Below are 18,954 nucleotides of genomic sequence, written 5' to 3'. Positions count from 1 at the left end.
AAAGAGTGTAAGGCAACACGTCACATGAAAACTGTTCTGCTCATTATGTGTGTGTATAACCATGTTTTGTTCATGTCATTCTAATAGACTATTTGTTGATCAAGTGAAATGAAAAGAACCTCTGATATTATCCTTGGACAAATAAAGTTTTGATAAGAAGCAATGTGCAAATTTTTAATCTTTAACACCCAAAAAAGGTACGAAAAGCAGAAAAATTTTGGCAACTTTTCGGCAACTTTTTGAAAAAAATAGCAACTTTTTGGCAACTTTTAGACACTTTTATCGGCAACTTTTTTGGGATTCATCGGCAACTTGTGGCTAAGCCTAGAAAGCTGCTGTCGATGGTTTTTTGTTGTTGTTGTTGTTGTTTTTTTACCATTTCCCAGTCATGCATCACTTGTATTCAATTAAATCCTCTTACTTGTATCTGTTGCTCATTTTCTGGGCACCTCCCTAACTTCGTGACAATAAACGAAGCAAAATAAATTTCAAACCCGCGATAATACTTTTTTAAAGAAAAGTTTCGGCATGCCTTCATTGGTTCATTATATTGTATACGATTAAAACTAAGCCTGTTAGAAATACTTTTAAAACACAATTAATATCTCAGCAAACGCCGAAAAGTTCAGAGTTTGGGTACAGGGTAAATATTCATTTGTGTTGGTATCAATTATTGCGTGACCAGCTTCGGATATAAATGGGATAGGGGAAAACACAGCGTAAAACCTAGGTTCCCGGCAAAAAGTAATACCCAAGCGTAATATAATAACCGAAACAGCTTATTGGTCTTATAAAATCATAAATAAACAAGGTAAGAGTGTTATGTTAGATTTTTTTTACAAATTGTAGTGATTTATGACTCGATATGCAAATAAACGGTGGCGACAAGTAGGTACACTATGTATATTTCATAGTCGCTAGCAAGTAATTTTGCCGGACTTTGAGTTCGTCTCACGATAGAACAGTACAAACACACAAGGAAGTTTTTACAGTAACTTTGTAATATCCTTTTGTCTTTTAAAAGCTAGAAGCTCAGTGGAGTCTGTCATATCGGTCATTGTTAAAACTGTCTTTGTTTTGATGCTACTTTTCGACATAGAAAAAGTATGTCGGACAAAAATGTTTACCAAAAAATAAATATTTCTTTGCCAGCTTCAATAATGACCGGGGATTAATTTTAGATGATAAAACAAAGGATTGTGCCGACAGAAATACCGGAGGTCAAGTAAATTCGTTACATGAGGTCACACAACTCGGTTAATATTCAGGGTGAAAATTTGTATATTTGAGCGGTCGAACGAAAAAACTAATTTCTCTAAAACTAAAATACATTTTCACAAAAAAACCACACCAAAATTATTAGGACATATTGGGCTACAAAATATAAAAGTAGGAAAGAAAACGAATTTGGGCGACTTGCCGCTGTTTGTGTGATGCATGTTGACATTAGCTCTTAAGAGCTTCGTACATAAGCTTGTGAAATCGAATAGCACGATTATATGTACGAACACTAAATACAGATCCTTTAGAAATTACCCCGGACTTGATCATCACATCTCGTAAACCAGCGTCCTGGAAACGTTTCCCAATCACTGACAAGAATGTGCGAATGGTATGGAACACACCCACCCTCAAAACAACATCCGTAAACTGCCCTCTGTGTTTCCACTTTATCTCAGTAGCTTTAGCATATAATGATCAAGCACAACTGCTATGCTTTTGAGATTGAAAGTTATCCCAGGCTGGAGTGGTACTGATAAACGGACGGATGTTGTCGGGAAGAGGAAGTTCGTTCTGCGATGTTGATGTCAGCTTTTGAAGGCACAACGAAGTATTTATCTCTTCAAGTTGGGGGTACGCAATTCCATGACCACAGCGGTGTAAGATTTGAAAGAGTTCAACATTTTTGGCAAGAGATTTTACGGCATATGAAAGTAGAACTTGCTTTGGAGGCCTTTGTCGCCCACCACTCGCACCAAATACCAAGTCCTAACCAAATGAGTTGATGAGGCGTGAAACCTTTTCAGAACAAGACTGCAATCCTGGAAATCTGGTGCTACCGGTCAGTGGAGTGAAAAAAAACTCTTTGAGATCATCTGCAACGGTCACGGCATTTTCAGTCGGCTCGCAAGGTTGTGCAGGCCATGATGCTTTTATTTCTTGAGACTGGATGGTTTTTCAAGGCAGAGGGCGGTCTTTGAAATTTGAAATTTTTGATGCATTTGTCGTCATGTGATGAATGTAGGTTTGAAATTATTTTTGGTCCAGCTACATATTTTAATCTGACTTTTAAACGCAAGCCCCCATCTCATGCAAAAGCGAATTTTTGTGATACTTCAGCTCCTAAAATATACAAGACAGCTACTCTTTCCGGTTTCCTATCATAACTTTTTGTGATCGCTCCCAACCAAGCTTCAAATTTGTATCACTCCCAGCTGGTCCATCTGAATGGTACATCTGAGATTGTCTGGCCCATGGACTATATCTAGTTAGCATGATTTACATTTGAAAAGCAGCAAGGTTTATATCACAACCAGGTCAACCTTAGCCTCACCCCCGTTTAAAGGATTGGCAACTGAGCACACAACTGTTAAATGGACTATTGGGAATTTTGCATCTGTGCATTCCTCGCTGGCTTCTGTTTACGTTGAGTTTACAATTAATTTACTTGAAGTTACAGAGTCGAGTTAAGTTCAAAGGTAAGTATTCTTTTTGCTTTGACATTGTTCAAAATTTGTCGTCATGAATATGAACGTTCACATCTTGTTAGAGCCTGTAATAGGGCATAATCACGACTCAACAAGTTGTGGTACATGACTCCAGCCACCTATATTGATTAAATCTTTTATAACGATATTTATTTATGGATCTTTTTTCGCAGTCCTAAAAAGCAATCGATATCATCCCGGTCTCTAATCTCTAGGCCGTAAGTAAGACATATATATATATATATAACTAAATATTTTTATCGATAAAATAGTAGGAAATTTCGGTTCGCTTAGAAACTAACATTTTTTCCCTGATGTCGAATTTCCTAAGCCATCGTGTATTGAAACTACTGAAATATAGCATGGACCTATGGTAACTTAGCTCTCCATCCATTAGGCCTTACAGGCTTTCATTACAGGGTAGGGCAAATACAAGATAAAAGTGAGATATTTTTTAGTAGTTATAATTTTTAAACATTTTTTTTTCAAATAGTTAAAAGGACTGACTATCTTAGTTTATAAATTTTTCGTTTAAAGAGGGACCCTCTTGTTTGTTTGCTAGATATCAAAATTTGAACTCTTTGGATTTATCATATTTTTTCATTTCATTCATCAGATCTTGTAACAAAGAGCGTGACTTGAAATTCACATTGTATTTCTTACTTTCTTAACTGATGAATGTAACTACAAAATTTTAGAAGATTCCTCTTGTTTAGTAGTGTGGCTCTGTGCCATTTGATAGCTTTACTATATCATTGTATATCATAGAGTGATTAAGGATCACCGACCAAATGTTGTGGAATTTGTTATTGACTGGTTTTCGTAAGATTTTTAAATTGCTGTATTCATCACTTGATGAGTATTTCTAGAATTTCTGCGATATCCAGTGGCTAAGTGATCGCAAATGTCTGTGACATCCAGTGCTTAAGTGGTCGCGGAGTGGTCGGAGACTTAGTGGTTGCAGATTACCTCTGCATCTTTTCATGGTTTACTCTTAACACATTGTTTTTTACGAACATGCTCAATTATGCTGAGGAAAATAAGATTTTTAATCTTTTTTAAAATTTTCCCGCAAAATTTGATTACTTTCGCTAGTTTTCCTAAGCACACAGAGGAAAACTATTGATTTGTCGAAATAAAGGCTATTTTGGAGAGTACAAAATAGTTTGGAAAGCGTTCTAGTATCAATGAAAACATTTGCCTTCCAGCAAACCCTTCAAATCGCTCAAGTTCGCCAGTTATAAGAAAGATGAGAAAGAAATAGAGCGTGAGTTAAATTTACATTGAAAATGAATTGTATCAAAAAAAAGAAAAGGAAAAATTAAACTGTTTTTGTCGAAAAAAATGATTTTTAAGACTAATAGTCTGTAAGTTACGAACTTTTTCAAAAAAGTAGCAGCCACTCAACCACACCGATTTGGCTGAATTTTGGCAGGAGGGGGATTTTAGGGTCTATGCATGCACGAACTGGGTATTAAAAAGTTGCAATTGTTTTTGCATGGGAAAAAAAAATATTGATAAAGCCGGCCTAGTCTGCCCATACTAGCCCGGCAACATGGCGTATCGAAGGTGTTCTTATGACTTCAACCCGAGACGTTCGTAAAGATTTTTTAACATCTCTTGAAATTAATGAAAAAAAAACTACCCTTTTTCTTCACATTTATTGGAAAAATGTGGGAAATTGCATATTTTGATGAAAGTTATCTAAACGTTCGAAGAATGTGTTGCGCCGTCTTAAAGAGTGAAAAATTTACCCCAACTTGTTAGCCTGATATCTCCAATGTTACCTCGATCCAGAAATTGCCATTTACTTAGAAGAGTGTTTGTTCATGGAAAAGTGATCTCACTGATAAAAAAGAGGGAGAAATTTAAAGGTCAAACGAAAAAATTTATTAGTCTATGATGACTTAGCTATATTTGGGACCAGCTCCTAATTCAGCTTACCGGTCAGAAATAAAGATGTAAGTACTCATTTCGTCTATAATAAAATCAGTTCCGGAGGTTTTCCTAACGTTATGAAAGTAACTGTATATACATTGGATTCCGTTTCACTTTGGTTAGAACCATATTTTATCTTTTTTTTTTATCTTTTTTTCGGGGCGAGAATTTTCGAAAGTTCAAATGCCCGGGTGGTGGGGGGCGGAAAGGGAATTTTGAAGCTTCGAATTGATCGATGCATAAGCTATCCTCTTCTACAGCATTCTCTTCGTGCAAGGTCCCAAGAAACTGTAAACAAAATAAAGTAAAAAAAGGGAAAATGATTACTGAAATAAAAATTCTAGCTTTTTGTTAGAAACGATAACTTTCCTAATGTTGCAGCTCAATGAAACCACAACTCACTGTTAGTGAAAAAACAAAAAAACTTTCCATTTTTGTACCGCTGGTTATGAGCAACATTGTAAAAAAAGTATGCAGGAAAGTACAATAAGAAAAAAACCACTGACCTTCTCCAAAAAATGTCCTCAAATAAAGAAATAGATTTCCACTTTCTAACTGAAAAGAAACGTAATTAGTGATTGCCTGTGCATTCCCACAAGTTGATGTCTATCTCAAACGTGTATAGCCATTTCCAGAGCGTAGTACGTTGGCATTTAAGGCTTACCGTTGATGAAAATGCAAATTCCTCTGACGGACTTGCGAAAAGGTTGGAATTTTTTTTTTTAATTTTAATGTGCTGGAAACTTGAGGAAATGGTAAAATACTGTTGTTGACAAACATTATAAATTTTTATATATACGAAACCGTTTGCGCGACAAGGAAATACTGTATCATTTATCTTAAGCTTGCAAGGATTTAATTTAAATAAATGACTAGTTGCTATCACCAAAAGTATATCAGAGTTGATGAGAATGTTTCTTTAACAAAAGCCTTCGTTCTCAAAACGGTAAGCGAAATAAACTCTACAGAGCGATATTGCGCGTGGCATGGTTAAAGCAGAAGCGCCTGTTTAAATTTAATTTATAAGGACAAATCATCCTGTTACGACAATTTTGCTTAAACATCGTTACGTTTGTATTAAGAAGAAATATATTTCTTGATTACTAGAAAACGATCTGGACGAAAATTGTATTTAAACTGTTTTCTTCTGATTGGTGAAGTGATTTTGCAGCTCCTAGGACCAGGTCCCAAACAACTAGGTCATTACGAGTTGAAGTCAAAAGATTACCCTGGATCCACCATGTTGGCGGGTGAGTGTGGGCAAGTATGGGCAGACCCGGTTTTTTGGTTTTGACTTTTTTTATATCCATTTCGTAATTGGATCCTCAAACAAGACTTCATGCCAAATTTCAGCCAAATAGGTGAAATGGAATGGCCGATGAAAGTTCAAAAGCTACAGACTATCACACCTAAAAGGGATCTTTTTGACGATGAACTGTATTGTTTAAAACTCCTGTTTCACACTTTTAGTGGACTGCTTCGTCAGCGTAGCTGCAGCTTCCCTTTTGTTGCTATTTATTTCTTTTTTTTTTAATTCCCTCAATTCCGTGCTCAATTCTTGCTCGATGCCTTTGCATTTTACAACGACGATTGTTCCAAAAATAAATGAATAAATAATAATAATAAAATAAAAATAATAATAATAAAATAAAAATAATAATAATAAAATAAAAATAATAAAAATAAAATAAAAATAATAATAATAAAATAAAAATAATAATAATAAAATAAAAATAATAATAATAATAAAATAATAATAATAATAATAATAAAACCGTGAATAATTAAAATATGCAATATTTTTGAAAATTTCAGAATGTTCGTTGCAGGTAAAAACACTTCTACGAATAGCTAAAAATACTTATTTCTTCATGCAATGAAATTATTTTACACCAGAATTTCAAGGAACTATCTATATCAATTTTTCCCCTGAACTTAAAAAAAGAACCGACCTTTTGCTGTATATCGATGGTTGCGAGAGGCTGCGATCAAATTAGTCAGGAGACAAAGTTTTTTAAGGTTCAAATAGTTTCCTCATTTGAAAAAACCTATTCTTTTTGAAGGATTATAGCTTCTACACTTTTCTGTTTGTTTCCTTGAAATCGATGTTTAAAAATGCTCAATGAACTTTAATCAAACTGTGTTTGTTTTACAGTGAATGGTTTGAACCCGGGGGGTAACATGTAAAAGTGTAGTTTGATTGTCCGGGTGATTGTAGTCCTGAGAAGGATTGTTGTCGGTAGTGGTGACTGACGTTTCGACAACCTAAGCGGAAGTCATCATCAGAGTCAAGTGAAAGGTTGTTGTCACTCGAATGTACTTAGTCCGGTTAGTGTACACTGATTGGTCAGTTTTGCCAATTGCTCCGACTGCCACGCCTCCTACATCGGTGAGACTAGCAGAAACCTCGCAACTAGACTGACTGAACACAAACGAGCGACGAGGAAAGGCGATGTCAACAATTACATTGCTGAACATCACCGACTTACGAACCACACTATTGACTGGGACTCTGCGCAATGCCTAACCTACAGCACCAACTAATTTCAACGACTGACCCTGGAAAGCTGGTTGACTAACTTGGAACAGACTCCTCTCAACAGGTGTCAACCACTGCTGGCACCATACAAACGACTCATCCACGACATTAACATTAGAAACGAACCGAACAGAACGATTTAACTTCACTAACGGATCCAAACCGACCAATCACGACTGACCTTCGCCACTTGAGTCTTACAGCCAATAACATCACGGCAAAACTGACCAATCAGTGTACGCTAACCGGAAAAGTACATTCGAGTGACAACAACCTTTCACTTGACTCTGATGATGACTTCCGCTTAGGTTGTCGAAACGTCAGTCACCACTACCGTCAACGGTCCTTCTCAGGACTACACTCACCCGGACGATCAAACTACACTATTACATGTGTTTGTTTTTCTAACAATCGAGGCTACCATAGCAACAATACAGCTTCAAAGAGGCAGGTTTGTTACTCTATCTAATAAATTTGCGAGCGAAACAATGGCCGGCGTTTTAGGCAGGTTTTCTTTCGCCACCGCGGCTGAAAAGCAGCTCAAACAACGAAAACACTGTAAAAAGCACTGCCTTTTGGTTGTCGATTTGGAAAAGGTGGTGTTTAGAGAGGGGAATGGCCAAGAAAATCGAAAATTACGAAGCGACCCAGATTGACACTTTTCTCGAGTGATCCAACGCCGAAATTAAAAACAAACATGGTTAAACCCCGGAAACGACGATTCTACTTCATCGAAAGTGATTCGGACACAGACTGAACAATTCCTTGAACTGTTTAGCTGGACTTTGAACTTATTTGAATTTGAAGATGTGAAGATATCATTGCATATTATTGTTTTGATCGCCTGCGGTTGTTTTGATCGAACGCACGGCTCGAATAACTTATTTTTGCACTTGATACGCGCGCTTTGATTATGCTTAATTATGATAAGCTATCTCGTATTTTTTCATGTTTAGTATTAACACGTAATCACATGATTTTCGTGCAAATTTGTTAGTCTTTAAAAAAATTTACTCGTGCTTATTTATTCCAAGTAGCACTCGAAATCATATGATTACCTACTCTACTAATAAAAGTGATCAAAACAATTAAAGAAACATGAGCACATTGTTTTGACAACATAAATTTTTACGAGGGAAAACACGAAGTAATGCAGAGAAATATTCCTTCAATACATTTTTGCACGGTTAATTTTTTTGTTTACGTTTGCGTCACCACAATGCTGAAATAACTTTCCATAAACGACAACACATTTTAATTTCCTATGAAAGTATTGCTTATTGCTTTCCTATGAAAGTATTGCTTAATATGTTATCTACTGCGCTAGCTAATTAAGGCCACAATTTTCAATTAATTAATACTAATCGCATAACGTGATGACGTCATAAACGGAATTCACTGTATTACGACTTGCTAGTCAGAAGAACTGTGAGACACCACTGGATTTTGAACGAGACTACTCCAAGCGATGATTCAATAAAGGAGCTGTTTAAAACCGTGGACTGAGTTAATCTTCGACTGGCAAAATAGACACTATGATAATTGAAAACCGACCTTTATTATGTATTTTTATTTTTCTACTCGTCACAAAATCGGAATTAAGTGGACTCTCTTCATCAAATTCGTTCTTTAGAACTTCTTAACGATAAGTGAACGTTTGCTTGTAGAGTCCGAAAGAGGTGCTTTTTGTTATATTTAAATGGATAAAAATAAAGAGCTAAGGGTTTACGAAGGAGGAATTTTCCCTCTTTAGATTAAAATTATCATCGTAATAATAACAATATTACTTAAAATAAAAGTCAGCAATTTTAACAACAACATTATTCCATTTTTTGATTATATCTGTAATGAAAGAAGTTATGGCGTGTAGCAGTGTGTATCAAGTGAAAAGCTTAAAACTTGTGCGATATCAAAGCTAATTTGAACTTATGAAAATGAATTTCTGCTGATTCATTGCCTCCAATATGAACAAAAGAACATGATTCACAGGAAGTTCTTGCTGGCGAATTAAAATAAACATCTTTATGGTAATTTAACAAAGCATCATATTCCCAGCTGTTGTACATGTCTTTCAGCGAAAAAAGGGGAAGACCGAAATTTTCACAGAAATATGGATATGAAAAATATCACGGAGGTGAATTGGCTAACTAAGCTTGTAACAAGGCTGCGTAATAATCACAACTTACCCATCACGAATATCATGACAAGCAAGAAGTTTTTACCACCACCAAAATAGACAGTGGTTGTATGATAATTTGGCAAATTTTCACAATGCCACCTGATGTGCACGTGGAAAAGCGATAACTTAGGAAACCATCAAATGAATCATTCATTTTCACAAACTAGATTTACATCTATCCATTTCTTTAACGCAGACATTTTTCACGACGAACTAATTTAGTCAATTACATTATGACCCAGAAATTTTGCGAGCTTACCGGTCTAAACGTCTGCTCGATTTTGTTATGAATATAAAATTGTAGGAAAGTTGCGTGACCTAAAAAAATTCTTTCAGGTCCAATTTATCTTAATTCAGCACAAACGATTTAAATATCAGTGTGCTTATTTATCATTTCTAAAATGAGACGACAGTGTGGATTTGAAAGGTGTCGTGGGGGTGAATTTACTGACGTGTGACATGCCTGCATAATTACAACTGTTATTTATCAATTTTTCACGATATCATGTCAGGCCACAGAATGATGTGACAAAACTTAATTACGTCAATTGACGGGCAAATTATACATTTGTACTGGCAGTAACTAAGACAGAACAGCTGACATACGAAATTGGTTTAACCGCCGGTAACCTAATTTCCATTGTTCAAACTTCCCCTGTCATGATAAGTAATATCAAGTAAAGAATTTGTTTCTTAAGCATACGTTTAATGGGCCAGAACTTTTCTAATCCTGTTCTGTAACATGCGTTCTGTTTCTGTCTCCCTTCTTTTACTGGAGCTCTGCTTTATGATACAAAGGGCTGTCAGATCACAAGGTTAGTTTCAGTATGACTGATATCCAATTTATCTCCACCTTTGGATTGAGTGATCATTATTTTTTGGGAAACGTTTTGTTCAATTATAAGAAATCGTCATGAAGTAAAAAAAAAATAGTTTTATCCACTTATATTAAATGAAGAATTTTCGTTAAAATATTCAGTTATCAACCTACAGCTAGTACTTTGAAGAAATATGATATTTTCGTGTACGAGGCATGTATTGTTTTGAACGGCTCGAACTTTCGGCGACATATTCCTTGATGGTGTTAATGTGACTCGAAATTTCAGGCGAAAATTGCTCTATGTGGGGAATATTCGGAACGAAAATTCGTTCCTATCGTTCATTCTTCTCAAAAAGATTTGGTTGGATTTGTGGTTTGTTACTGATCCATGTAAAACTCCCATAGAATTTCCCGCTACGATTTCAGTCTCCGCGCGACCCATGTCGTTTATAACCATGGCAACACTTATGGTTTTAATTGTGTCGATGCATTTGGGATCATTTACGTACTCTACTTTTCGTAGTCATCGTAGCAAAAGTTTCAAATTATTCGAGAAAAAAAATCAAGATCCTGAAAAAAATACAGGCCCGTACGGGATTTGAACTCAGGACCTCTGCGATACCGGTGCAGCGCTCTACCAGCTGAGCTAACAAGCCAACTGGGAGCTGAATAATGTATTGGGTCCAGTTCAGCTCCCAGTTGGCGAAGTTTCTAACACTAATGATCGAAAGACACTTTCCGCCGCAGAATTTTCGCGTCGTGGCGAATATTCAACGAAAAAGCTTTCTTTGTTCAAACGAAATGTCGCCTAACAGGCTTCGAACTTTCGACTAAAGATCGTCAGAACAAATAACGAAATTCGCCGAATTCCGTTTGCATTACTTTTGCACAATACTGTAATTAAGTAAGAATTCTACAAAGCGAAAAACAGACGATTACAAAATCGATGTCAGAACCTCTGCCGAGGAATTTGAACCCCCACAGTCGTATTCCTCCACTGACCCAAGCTGTCCAGAGATTGTCGTCTTTCCGAAGATATCTGCCTTTAATACAAGCCCTCAAAAGAAGCGAAACAGGAATGAGATAATTTTCAATTTAATTAAGAATAATAGAGAATTGCCGTGTACGTGTTTACTTACTCTCATAATAACACCCGAAACATGGCCGAGGGTTTGTATATCCCTTTTCTTGTAACATTTTCTGCAAGATAGAAATAAAATAGACGAAGAAAAAAATTCAAGTCTAACACAACTGATAATGAAATATTACCTACCAAGTTTTCCGTAATTCTCAACATATCAACATAAGCAATAACGTTACCTTTGATGTATTATTATTTCCATTTCAAAGATGTGTGCATCGCAGACCAATGTCGCAATTTGGAGTTTGGACCTGAGAAGGCATTAAAAGGGAAACGCCTCGTAAACCACACAATTCGCACCGTAGAAATAACAGTTTCCAGGTTCTGTGAAAACTTGTGTTACATGGAGCCCTACTGCGTCAGCATTAATCTTTATACACGGGCAGATGGAAAAGGAAACTATAAATGTGAACTGAACAATGCTACTCATGAAGGACACGAAGAAAAGTTGATAGACCAAAAAATGTATTCTTATCACGCAGCTGAGGTAAATGTAACTTTCAATTTAAGAGTCAGATTGGTATACTTTGTTGATTTTTTTAAAACTCTTAATTTCATGTTCACCTTTACTTACGAACTCTAGTTGTTTTCCCTCTTTTAAGATATTAGCGGTAATATTGTTTCTGTGCTCTTCACCAAAATCTCCTGAAAGACAACACATTTTAAAGTTATTGGATAAATATCGAAATAGAAGGACAACTATGATATAAGGATAACGATGGCGATATTGATGATGGTGGCGGTGCGGTTGACTATTAGATGATGAAAATGATTATCATGATGATAATAACAATGACAATAACAACGGTTTGTTTCTTCTGTCAGAGCAATTGTGTTCAAAATCCATGTAACAACAATGCTACTTGTCAAAGTGGATTTACTACGAAAGGTTATCGGTGTCTGTGTACCGCTGGATTTGAGGGTCCACTTTGCGAAAGAGGTAAACACAACTTTTCTTTTAATATCTTGAGACGTTCAGTTCAACAAAGACGAGGAAAAACTTTACCGCTGCTTGCTAAATGGGTCGCAATAAGGAATAATTCAGCTTTTTCCGTCCTTGTGTTGCGTAAACCGCTCTTACTAGCCAGTAAAAGCGAAGCGCAACAGGCCTTTGTCTCTTTACCTTCACAACTCAAAGGCGAATTTTTGGTTTTTTGTCATTTATTCTCGTCATTTTCCTTCTCCTTATTCGTCTTCACATATCTTCTGCTGAGCCGCACTGAAAGTGGACAGAAACAATAGTAAAATACAGTAACCACAGGCAAAAAGATAATTGGCTACCTGCAGAGCTTTCCGGATTAAAAGAAAAAAAAAAGATATCACTGTTTTGAAGCTCATCAGTTCTGCTTGTGACTTACAAGGTAACTGTAGTGATCATGATAAAAAAAAAAACCACGTTTACCATGCTAAGAACAGTACTTAAAGAAGGCCTATATTTATTGTCTTTTTTTTTTACAGTCGTTGGTGCATCCATGTCTTTTTCCTTTTTATACGATAATTTAGTTTTCATTTATTGGTGTATTTTTTTTTCTTATTCAGAAATTAATGAATGTGTTGGTGGACTACACAAATGCAGCTCTGATGCGTTTTGCAACAATACTAAAGGTTCATATAATTGCACATGCAAACATGGATTCGCGGGAAATGGACGAGAATGTAGAGGTAGACATTGGATTCAATAGCAATTATGTGATGAAAAAATGAAGGTTACATCTTTAAATTATCAACAAAGGAATCGTAACTTACATCTCGATTCTCTCAGCAGAAAAATACATAGTGGAACTAAACGCAAGCAGAGATACATGTAGACAAAATCACATTGAAAAAAATTACTCTTGATAATGAAAGGTTTTTCGCACCAAATGGAATCAATCTACTGATCACTGTTTCTTAGTTTCATTCATCTTTTGTTGCACAAACTGTCTAATGGCTACAGAAATCTGTTTGATATTCTTAACAACAAGTATCAATGCTGTACAAATCAAATACGAATATCAAGTAATACTGCTAACCTTTTAAATTATTCATGTGTTTCTGTCAATTGTTTGTCGGCTTTATATCTACAGACATCGACGAGTGTGTCGTAAGGTCACACTCTTGCAGCCCTGATGCCTATTGCAACAATACCAAGGGGTCTTACAACTGTACATGTAAACCTGGATTCACTGGGAGTGGAAGAGAATGCAAGGGTGAGCGTTACTTTTGGGAATATCGAGCAAAGGAGGATTTTCTAATTTCTAAATTTCTTATAAAATGTGTGAAATGCCAGTAAAGTGTGCTACACCCACGGGCACAAAAGATACAAACTAAAAACTTTGCCTTTTGGCTAAAAAACCAAATAGTACAGGATAAACACTTAAGCGTCTTGCATCCGTATATTTTGCTATTTTCTTAATTGTTAATTTATTTGTCTGTCTATTTTTTCCATTATTTTTATTACCTATTTTGGAGATATCAACGAGTGTCTTAGCACGCTACACACCTGCAGTCCTCACGCATTTTGCAATAATACCAAAGGGTCATACAGTTGCACATGTAAACATGGACTCGCTGGAAATGGACGAGAATGTAAAGGTAAACGTTGGGGTCGAAATATAGAGGAAATCGGCTGATGAAAAACACTAGTTGAGAATTTACAGGTATTACAAAGCAAACATTGCAACGCAATTTTAAGAATCTTACTATCTTTATCATACTATTTAAGGCTACCAAAGGTGCAGGAAAACCACCACTTTTAAACATTAAACGAATTATGAAAAATCTGATTGGTTGAGAGCAGTCAATCAATGTACTATAGCGTGTAGAGTTGACATGATAACACAATATCCGCAGCTGGTATAGCAGTTATCGTTTCAAGTTCACGTTCTACTTAATTTCAAAGCCCCTCTGGCTGAGTAAAAAAAATTATTATTTTATAAAGATAACAACAATCGATACCCTCCCGACGTCGCTTTTTATCAATGGTGTATTTGAAGAAAACATACATGCTGCCAAACAAAGTGAAAGAAAATTGAGAACTGTTTTCAGCCACGAAGCAGAGCCTGGAACATGACAAAATTATTCGGTCAGTCAGTCAGACTGGGCTCAAAATAGTTTCCCAATGATGGATTAAGATATAGTTTAAAAAAAATTTACAATTCACTCCAATCAAATATATTTTTAAACTTCTTCCAGGAGCTAACTCGTGTAAAGAAATTCATGATATGTAAGTAGAATTGATACTCGGTATTATTTTCATAGTACATCAAATATTTCGCTTGCCTACAATTTCTTTAAGCCATCACGTCACCGGGCATACAAAAGTTTCTAAACCATATTCTATACGCGAAGTAGTCCTCCTTTAAACCTTGACTCATTTTGGTGGAGTTATTATTGCCCTCAAAGAAGAAGTTAAAAATACCCTTTGTCCTCGGACACCTGTTTACTTGCAAGACAAACAACCGAGCATTGTTGCTATGAAGGCTGTCGTTTATATTACGGAGTTATCAACGTATTTTCCTGAGGGATCAACTTTTCATTTGCGTATTTGTTGGATAGTTATCGTTATCACTCAGTATCTTCGCCATTTTCATCGTAGTTATGATAATTATTTAATAAGCTTTAGTTTTATTTCACCATCATTGTCTACTTCATTTCTTGTTTTCCTTTTTTTTCCTTTTTTATTCAAACGATCAAGTATGAGTGGTGTGGTTACCCTTCTTGTTGACTCGAAACCATTGTCCGTTTTTTGTCACATGGGAAATTTTGGGTGTGGAGATGGAGGATGGACGCCAGTCATGAAGGTTAACGGAAATGAGGTGCATACTTTTAATGAATGATTTATTTCGTATATAGACCTGCTCTCTTTCAAAACGTTGCAAATTGCGAACGTGCATGTCACATATGTATGACTTTTGTTTTTCTTCGAGAAGGTAATGCACGAAGAACAGACTTTGTTCAACGTAAATTTCAAAACTTATGGTGTTTATAATGACTTTTGAAAAAGAAAAGTTTAAAAGAATGTATAAATATATCCTAACGTGTTTTCCTCCAGTATCATGTAACAGCTCACACTGTTAAATACTTAGGATTAGTTATCGATTCCTTTATGTTGTGGCATGATCATATTTATTATATTAGCAGTAAAATTAGCAAAAGTCTAAACATAATCGCAAAACTGAAACGACATTTAACAGTTCAATCTCTTCTAAGTGTATACTGTGCTCTTGTACATCCTTATTTAACGTAGGGCTGCATATTGTAGGGTAATAATTACGAAGTTCTGTTATCTCAGTTGGTAAAGCTGCAAAACAAAGCTATAAGAATCATCAACAATGTACCAATTCGTGACCATGTTACTCCCCATTATGTAAGCCTCGGCCTAATTAAGCTTCCCGACATAATTAAATTGAGTACGTGTCAACTATTCTACAGTTATATTGTAGACAAAAAATCTTCTAATTTTGCCCTTCCTTTTGTATCTGAGATCGATGATTATGCCATTAGAAGTACATCTTCTCAACACCTGAACCCCAGCCCCTTCAGAATAAACAAATTCTTTCCAACAGTTATAGGGTGCAACTATTCGAATGATATTCCTATATCTATACGTTTTATGTTTTATTTAAATATTTGTTGTTTAAGGTGTGATTCCTATTCCCTCTCTTATATATTACATCTTACATTTGTATCTTATATCTTACATCTTATTGTATCGCTTCTTTTTATTGTATGAAAAAATGTAATTTAAGGTAAAGAGTATCTAATTAGCTCGCTATCTTGCGCCCTTCTCCACCCTCTTATCTTACTTGTAATTATTCATTAGACTCTAATCTATCGAAATGGAGGAGAAAAAAATAAATATTTATACTAATACTATACAGCTAGATATATGCAGATACACAACAGGTGGCAGAGAGCAAATATCCATCAATTCAGAGAAAACACAAAAATGTATTGTTACTACATTTCAGACCACCTTCCATTATGACTCGCAGTATTGGAGCAGTTACGATGAATACAACCGCCCCGGTGGAGAGACTGGGTTTGACAAACAGGAAACAAAGCTACCCACCTACTGGAACACCTCCTTCTCCAAAATATGTCTCGGAATGAAGATCGGCGAACAGCTCAAGTTCATTGTCATCAACAAGCAAGCTGACTCTCTGCACTCACTAATCGCTGATGAGCAATACCGTAACATCTCACTGGGTCGTGACGAGTGGAAAAAGTTGATTGGCAGCGAGGCCTCATTACAGAAAAACTGCAACATGGAAGGATTCAATGCCTTTAGTACTTGGAGTAATCGTTCTAGAGTCAGAATTGGTATTGTTAGCAATAACGAGAACGACTGCCACACGTGCAACTCTTTGATTGGATTTGGTATAGGAAGCCACCCTAATCATGGAAAATCTTGCGGAAACCAGGCCGACGAGTCAAGTCCAGATAATGGATGGAAGAGTATTAAAGCCATGGGGTACATATTAGTGCAATAAAACTACACTTTGTTGTCTCAAGTTCGTAAATCACGTTTGTTTCACCTTGGAGGCATCTTATTGCTACAGAACAATCCAGGCAAGTGGTCGTCAAAAAGCCTTAAAGATACAGTAACTACGCATTTACACTTATTAAGAAATATGTACATATTCCCAAATCCTTAAATTTCTTAGACTTCAACAGGAAAGCATAATTAAGACGTTTTCTTCATAAATATCAGTAACCATAGCTTCAATAATCAAAGTTCTTAAATATTCCCAAAAAATGCATACTCGACGATTAATTAACTGTGAGTACTTGCCACTTGGCTTTTATGCAACAGAAACAGCAGTGTTAGGTCCCTCGAATGCCACCGTTCTTGGTCTCCCAAATACTTCATTGTTTTAAACTAGAAATAACTAAAAGTATTCGAAGATTCATCGTCATTGATCAATTATCGTACTCAGAATTTTCTAGCAGCTACAGTGTCTTGCTATTAGAGCATGGAACAGTTAAATACTACCTTTTTTGCTGGTAAAAGAGTGGAAAACCTAGGATAGACCCTGATTCTATCGGCTTCAAGTTCATGTTTAAGTACATGTAATGCCTGTTGTTTGAATAATTTGTGAAAATAGTTAAAAATGAAACTAGAGCAGATTTATAAACCACAATTACTGCTTTGCTAATCATTCTATTCAAAATGTATCGTTGAACTCTCTCTGGTTAAATGAGATTGGTTCAATTCAGTAGTGTAACCGTAATGAGGCTGTGTTGTAAGCTGAGGATATTAGAGTTAATGCCTCGTTTCATTCAATTCTATTGTTGCTGCGGTCTGTGTCGAATCTTTAAATTATCATCTGATTTTTTCGCTGTGATTGGTCTTAAAACTGATAGCCTTAAGATGTTGGAAAAAACTACGCCACGGCAAGTACAATTTTTGGTTGTACCCTGTGTATATTAGAGCCATCAAAATTTCTTCAGCCAAAAACAATTGTAGCAGCATTAACATGTCAAAGATCGTAATGAAAACTGTTTATTACGGTGGTGTACAAGTGAGACAAAATAATAATCACTGTAGAAGCATATTTATTCGAGCCAAAAAAAACTATTCTTACCTGTGCAAAAATATCGTGCACAAAAAGCATATGACGCTGTGAGTCAGCGATATTGTGCGTTTCATTGGAAATTTAAAATATGTCTACAGGGAGCCCTCGAAGCTATTAGTTGATAAAATTTCCCCGTTTTGTCTTTTGAGGCGAACTTTCCTTGACCACGCATGAGTAAAAAAGACCTGGAGAGGAAATCATGTGTAGGGTGCGCAGTCCTAAAGCAAACGCTGGGTTCTAGATGATCTTAAACATTCCATAGCTTTTACTCTGTGTTGGTAACGAAAATTATTTTAGCAGCAACAAGGGAATACCGCTGGTTTCAGAAAATAAATAGAATTAAATAACGATAAAGAGAAAACATAGTACTCGCTGCTTCTCATGGTCTATGGCAGATGTCAAAACTTTTTAAAACGAAAGCATTAGTTACAGAACCTTATTTTAGGTTTTTAAAAGTGGATTCCATTCCCTTTATTGCGGTCACTTTCCTTTTTGTTTTCCCGCGAAAAATCTTTGGAAATTATATTTCCATACGTAAATAAGACGATATGCAACTGAGTTTAACAGAAATGCGTATGTGTGTGTTTTTAATAATTTGTCGCCTCCTGTGTGGAACTTGAAGTTTCACAAAATATTGCTGGAAATTGAGAAGAATACATTTGCGTCCTGCGATAACTTCTAGAACCAAACCAACCAGTGTTAGAATGGTGATTTGTTTTTAAATAGCACAAAGCGTAAATATGAAATACTGTAAATATACCCTACGATAATTTCTAGCACCAAACTAACCAATCTTAGAATGGTGATTCGACAAGTTTTTAACTAGCACAAAGCGTAAATATGAAATACAGTAACTACACATTTTAACCTCACCATCTTCGACTTCCGGCAGATACGTGGTGCAGATTTAAATCATTTCTCATTTAATAAATGAGTGCAGTTAGCCTCAGAGATAATAATAATAATAATAATAATAATAATAATAACAATAATAATAAACTTTATTTAACAAGGGTTACGCAAAGCAGTAAATATACTGAACAACCAGTGGCCCTCAATAAATAGTACA

The 18,954-nt window shown here is 35.8% G+C and overlaps 1 protein-coding gene across 2 annotated transcripts; it reads left to right on the top strand.

The window, feature by feature from the left end:
* The first annotated feature begins 9,993 nt into the window (after window positions 1-9,993).
* LOC113670192 (putative skeletal organic matrix protein 5) lies at window positions 9,994-17,593 on the top strand. Of its 2 annotated transcripts, none has more exons than XM_089213074.1 (9): window positions 9,994-10,179; window positions 11,535-11,812; window positions 12,151-12,265; window positions 12,865-12,987; window positions 13,392-13,514; window positions 13,777-13,899; window positions 14,500-14,530; window positions 15,002-15,122; window positions 16,278-17,593. In XM_089213074.1, exons 1-9 carry the CDS (start codon window positions 10,107-10,109, stop codon window positions 16,797-16,799), a joined length of 1,509 nt encoding a protein of 502 aa, XP_089069200.1. In that variant the 5' UTR covers window positions 9,994-10,106; the 3' UTR covers window positions 16,800-17,593. The 2 variants fall into 2 exon arrangements, with proteins under 2 accessions (XP_089069200.1, XP_089069201.1); XM_089213075.1 differs by having other exon boundaries at window positions 10,080-10,179; window positions 12,151-12,686.
* The last annotated feature ends 1,361 nt before the right edge of the window (window positions 17,594-18,954 follow it).

This window comes from Pocillopora damicornis, chromosome 7 (genome assembly GCF_964200805.1).
Source record: "Pocillopora damicornis chromosome 7, jaPocDami1.2, whole genome shotgun sequence".
In the NCBI taxonomy this organism is placed as follows: Eukaryota; Metazoa; Cnidaria; class Anthozoa; order Scleractinia; family Pocilloporidae; genus Pocillopora; species Pocillopora damicornis.
This window is presented reverse-complemented; position numbering and strand designations above follow the sequence as displayed.